We start from the raw sequence: 5,784 nt of genomic DNA on the forward strand, positions 1-5,784 counted from the left end.
AAGGGCCTCCTTTTTCGTCTCCCAGGGGAGCTCCATCTTCCATTGGAGCCTGCAACTGAGCTCTCGCTCTCTCTCCCTCCCTTTATTTTCTCTCCTTTTCCTGCGATTGCCCCTTTTGTATTCCTTTGTAGATCTCGCTGCAATTGGTTTTCATTGCCACCGTCCCCCTCCTTTTCGCCATTCGGCCGGCGGTAAAAATCGGTTCTTTTTGTTGGTGTCGCTGCTCGCTGGTTTGATCGTGGATCCTGTAGTAACAAAGATTAGTTTTTGATCGGTGTTTTTTGATTGCTATTTGGTTGTGCTTTTGAATGTGATCATTGTTTCGGGCTGCGATTGCCCTATTTTTGCCATTTTCTGCAATGGAATCCTTTTTAAAAAAAAAATGTTACGGGCTTCTATCTGGTACGAACATGGATTCTTCTTCTTAAAATTTCCTTTTGGGGATATTTTTTATTTGTATGGGGGTGGCCTACGGGATGAATCCGATTCTTGTTTCAGGCCTTTATTTCTTTGTGTTTTTATTTTCAGGTGCCGTAGTAGATTTAGCTTCTTAGATTTCAATCTTATTAGGGGGGTTCTATGCATCATGCTGCTGCTGCTGCTTCACATCGTTTTAGTTGAAGTTGGCATGGTTTTGCGTCTGTGATGGCTGATTCATGACGAAAAGGGGAATCGGTTGTTAAATTTCAAGCCTTTCCAGTACTTGAGGTGGATCTATAAACAGATTTATTTTTATTTTTTTTTTATGCAAAAATCATCAAAGATTGTCCTTTATGTATGGTTCATCTTGAAAAGGGGTTGATTTGGTGCTTAGCAAATGCTTGTTCTGATTGAAAGAACATGATTTGGTTCTAATTATTTCATTTTTGTTTGGAAAAAGGAACTGAAAACTTAGTTGGTGTTGTGAAAATGGAGGATGAGAACAAGATCTTAATGATTGATGAGAAGGAGCCCATCCATTTGGTGAAAGATTGTCAACCAGAGGATGTCTTCTTCTCAGAGATGGAAATGGATCATCGCACGGAGGGTGACAAGGGTGAGGAAAGTGATGTGATTTTCTCAAGGGAGGCTCCTCTCATTACGAAGGACCCTCCAATCTGCAAAGGCCATAACCGAGGCACTGATATTGGCCGATCTAAAACTTATGAATTGATTGAAGAATCTGAGGTTCGAAAGAAGGATAAAAATAAGCAGGAAAAGAAACTCAGTAGGCAGGATAGAATTGAACTCGGTCGAATGTTTCAAGGAGCTGTTAGTTCTCAAGATTTAAAGCTTGCTGAGGAACTGATTCTGGTGGCTGATCCACAAAATCTTAATGACATGCTGTGTATAGCATTAGACTCCATATGGTTCTTGACCGCTAGGCAAGAACTGAATGGTATTACAGGTCTGATTAAGAAGATTGTTGCGAATGGAGCAAATGACTTCACAAGGGCAGCCCTCCGGACATCGTTTCTTGCTTCATGTGTTTCTGCATGTCAAAGTAGAACAATGAGTTTAGCTGATACGGTGGGCATTATGGCTCAAAGGTAAAAAACCAAGTCTCTCATAGCTTGTTTGTAGAGGTAAATAGTTATTTTTATCTGCTTAATCTCGTCTAATTTCTCTTTTAAAATTTGACATAGTTCTTGATTTGGATTGGTGGTCGTTGATGCATAATTACGTGGCTTCCTATTTTCATTTCGTTCTGAGATGAACCATGCTCTCTCCATGGATGGTGAACTAATACTCTTCTGATCCTTTTTGTCAGGCTGCATGAGCGCCTTCAAGAATGTCATGGTGATGAGGTTTTGAAGGCTGAAGCAAGTGTGAAGGTCCAAAAGTTCACAGAATGGGCCTTGAAGTGCATAGGAATCCACTCCCGTTGCCAAGATAACAAGGGTAAAAGGAATCATAGCACAATTCCAGAAGTCCAACTCCAGTTGTCGGCATTTAGGACCTTTTTAGATCTTGCTGGCAACAGCCTTACTGGAAAGGATTTTACCGAAGCCTTTGATGCTGCGTGTTTTCCTCTTACACTCTTCTCTAGTTCATTTGACCCTGGTTGGGCATCTGGAATTTCAGCAACTGTTATACAGGGACTATTAGGGCTGCTTGTTGAGGGTGGTGCAGATAATGTAAACCAATGCTTTCTTGAAGCATCAAGATTCGGAAGTACAGAGCTTGTTAGAATTTTGCTGCAGGTAATTATCTAAATCTAGTTTGAGAATTATAATTTTTTAGGTTGTGTTAGCTGCATGGTAGTGACACTCCGCATGAAGAACAAAGGTAACATGGTTTGTAGTTTATGTAGCAATCTCTGAAACATTTTATCTCCGTAGATAGACCTGTTGCATTCTACCATATGGTTGTAGATTGATACCATGATAAAGTAAATTGGAAAGTTATAATGAAGGAGATGAACAATCACTCAGTGTTAGCATAAGGAAGAAATCATCCTTAAAATTTGATGGAAGATGTGTAATCCTATCATTAGAAAGAGCTAGAGATGGATGATTTCACAAAGTAAGTTTGGTTGTCGTAAGGTTCTGTCACAAACAGAAATGATCACCACTAGTGAAGGAATGAGCAGAGCTTTATTGATTAAGGCAACTGCAGATCCCTAACATTCACTGATTCTCAGACTGTATTCCACACAACTATGATTTTGAGTGTGAAATATCAACTCCTCATTGTCATAGATTATGCATTTGTTGGAATATGACTAATTCCTCGTCTAATAAATATGAAAAGATCGAATCTAAAAACTGAAGTGATGATGCTTATAACAGATGCTGCTTTGCACTTTCTCTTTCTTTCTTTCGTGTCAATATCTTATTCATACTTTTGTCATCCATTGACTTAATTGTTACGCATGAAAGGTTATATCAAGACTGAATTTAGGACATAAATCCATGAGTACTACTGCCAATCCTAATGAACATGATTAGTAAATTCAATTAATATCTAGACCAATTCACGTGATCTCCTCGTGACACTTGGACATCTTTTGAACTCAACAGATTCTGCTTTGCACTACCTCGTTCTTTCTTTTGAGTTGCATCATATCCATACTTTTGTCATGTGTTATACTTATGCGAGGCTTGCAGTATTTATGTAATGTCTCAGATGCTTGTTTATGCATTCTGGTATTTTAGATTATACAACACACTGATCGACTGTAGCAACTACTAGTTTTCTTACTTCAAGTAATCCTGTAATATGGTATCAATCTCGAGATTGGCAGTTGTTGAAGATATAGATGAACATGAATCTGTTATACAACTACGCTCACTGTTCCTCAACCTAAATAAAATGTAAGTTTAGGAACATCAAAAATTTGCTGAGTTAGAGACTGCAGGACCCCATCGAAAAATCTAATTAATGTTTGGTTCAATCTCAAGTGTTACTTAAAGTTGCTAAGTTTAGAATGATCATTAAAGTCACTCATAAATCTTCCTAACTGATAGAACATGAGTTTCCATCTACATGTTTCCGGTGTTCCATGTTCTCTTAATGCTATTGTTGATAAATAGTCGTGCATCATAGTAACCCAATTGATATAGTTGAATGTTTGCTAGGTTATTGGTCTAGAATTCAATAATTCATTCTGAATTTGAGAACATAAATAAATTAAAAGCATAAATCTTTCCCTGAAAACACATTTTAGAACTGCAGCATGAAGATTAATAATTACTGAACTGCCAGTTTTTACCATATATGTGACATTCATATGCACGGACTTACACAGGCTAAAGACGATAAAGGCCAAATGAAAGAAGTGATCTTAGAGGGTTATGGTCATATGATTTTTTTTTTTTACTTACTACTGTCTTTGGTGAAAGTAATCCTTAGTCTCATAATATCTATACCGAGAATCATAATGATTGAATTGATGTGATAAAGTTGAAATTTTAGAGACATATATTCTGCCAAGACAATAATCTAACGTATTTCTTGTATGATCAAGTTTTTTTAGTTGAGCAACAGATGTTATAACATACATGGTATGGTCATCATGATCCCTACTAAATTCCCATTGTTTTTCTTTTCTTCCTCATAGATTGCTCAACGAAACAGCTTGGATGTAGACGTCGATCTTGCCTTAGGTTTTGCGTCGCATTATTGTAAAATTGGAACCATGGAGTGCTTAGTCGAAGAAGGGAATGCTGGAGCCTTCCTGGGCCCTCTTATGCGAGCTGCTGAGCACGGCTGTGTGCAAGTAGTAGAGTGGTTCGTCGAACGTGGATGTAGGGACATGGAGCTGTGCCTCGCTCTTACTGCTGCTGCTTCTTGCTGCCAGGTCGCCATTTTGGCTTACCTTCTCCCACACATCCCCCAACATGTCCTTGCCGCCCTCAGCATTGAGATCCTCAAAGCGGCAGGTGAGAGAAGCAGCGGGTCTCTAGACGGCGTCGCATTCCTTCTCCGCAATGATTTCCTCGGTGATCCTGCAGCAACATATGCCGTAGCTGACAGCATTGCCAGGTCTTCCGATGAGGCTGTAGCCCCTGATCTGCGAGCATTTCTGAAGGAACATTGGTCGGAAGCCGCATTCAATGAGGGCCTGAACTACGGAGAGAACCACTTCGTTAATTGTATGAGGATTCTTAGAAGGGGCTCTTCGCCCATTTGTCTAAGGGACCTGCCCCCTCCCCTGGTGACTGCAATAGCATACCTGCCGCTGTATAGAGAGTGTCGGGAGGCGGGCAGCCGTTTGTTGCCACAGAAACTAAGAGGGCAGCTTTTGGAGGCAGCTATCAGGGTCAGCAGTAGGCCATTCGACAGGAACAGCCAGGCAAGAGAGCTTCTCACAATTTTGGAGGATCACCTTCCTACCTTCTTTCTGTAACTTGGATCGTCGCGGCTCCTGTTAATAGGTAAATTGGCGATAGAACAAGGAACCGAAAGGACAGTAAATGACCTTGCTCTAGCCATTCAGCTATTGCATCTAGAGTTGCATTGCCGCCGGTGATGTTCAGATCATTTTATGTAGGAAAGTTGCACATCAGAGTAGTTTCGGGCATGGTTGTCTCAACCTCATCGCAATGCACATGGGGGCATTGTGTCGCCTGTTTTGGAAATAATGTGTGGGTTTTATTTGGGAAGTTTAGTGTTGATATATGTTCGAATGTGTTGCTTGGTACCCCACTACATGGAGTTTGAGTATCAAACTCATAGGGTAGTAGTTTTTGGACATGTTTTGCAATGCCTTTGCGATCCTCTAGCAATTTGTCTTCCTCGAACTAATGAGATCATATATACAAAAGGAGTCGGTTTGCGCAAAAAACTTTACCACGAGGACACAATACGTTTATTATTATCATTCGATCACAATGACAAAATTAGACGATACTTTTTCATTGCTTTAGAAACCTAAGAAAACATCTAGTTGAACTGTTTGTGCCACTTCAAACTGTGATCAAGAGTGCACAGAAGAACAACACCTCACAGATCAATGCAAAATGATCAGCAAACTCTTCAAACAATTCATTCGCAAGGGGACGCAATCTTCCTTACGTCCGAAGGCATAAAGGCCAAGATCATGAGCAAAACCAGTATGCCAATTGGGAGCAATAGGACGGCGAGCGGAGGCGGCGGCAGCGCGGGCAGTATAAGTGGGAGTATCAACAATGAAGCAGTGAGGCAGAGAAGTACCAGAAATGACTCTGTATTGAAGTAGCATTTGGAGGAGGAGAAACCTCTTTCGCTCGGTTCACATGGTTTTAGGGAGGAGCTCTTCTTCCTTGATCTGCCTTCCATTGGACTCAACACTTTGTGCTCATGGATCTGTTGAATGATTGT

At 40.5% G+C, this 5,784-nt stretch overlaps 1 protein-coding gene across 2 annotated transcripts; it reads left to right on the top strand.

Annotated features, from left to right (window-relative positions):
- Window positions 1-5,103, top strand: LOC122022366 (ankyrin repeat protein SKIP35-like). 2 transcript variants are annotated; one of them, XM_042580332.1, is made up of 5 exons: window positions 1-191; window positions 529-708; window positions 881-1,529; window positions 1,751-2,183; window positions 4,043-5,103. In XM_042580332.1, exons 3-5 carry the CDS (start codon window positions 910-912, stop codon window positions 4,829-4,831), a joined length of 1,842 nt encoding a protein of 613 aa, XP_042436266.1. In that variant the 5' UTR covers window positions 1-191; window positions 529-708; window positions 881-909; the 3' UTR covers window positions 4,832-5,103. The 2 variants fall into 2 exon arrangements, with proteins under 2 accessions (XP_042436266.1, XP_042436267.1); XM_042580333.1 differs by having other exon boundaries at window positions 571-708.
- Window positions 5,104-5,784: the final 681 nt, after the last annotated feature.

Source organism: Zingiber officinale, chromosome 9B (assembly GCF_018446385.1).
Source record: "Zingiber officinale cultivar Zhangliang chromosome 9B, Zo_v1.1, whole genome shotgun sequence".
Classification (NCBI taxonomy): Eukaryota; Viridiplantae; Streptophyta; class Magnoliopsida; order Zingiberales; family Zingiberaceae; genus Zingiber; species Zingiber officinale.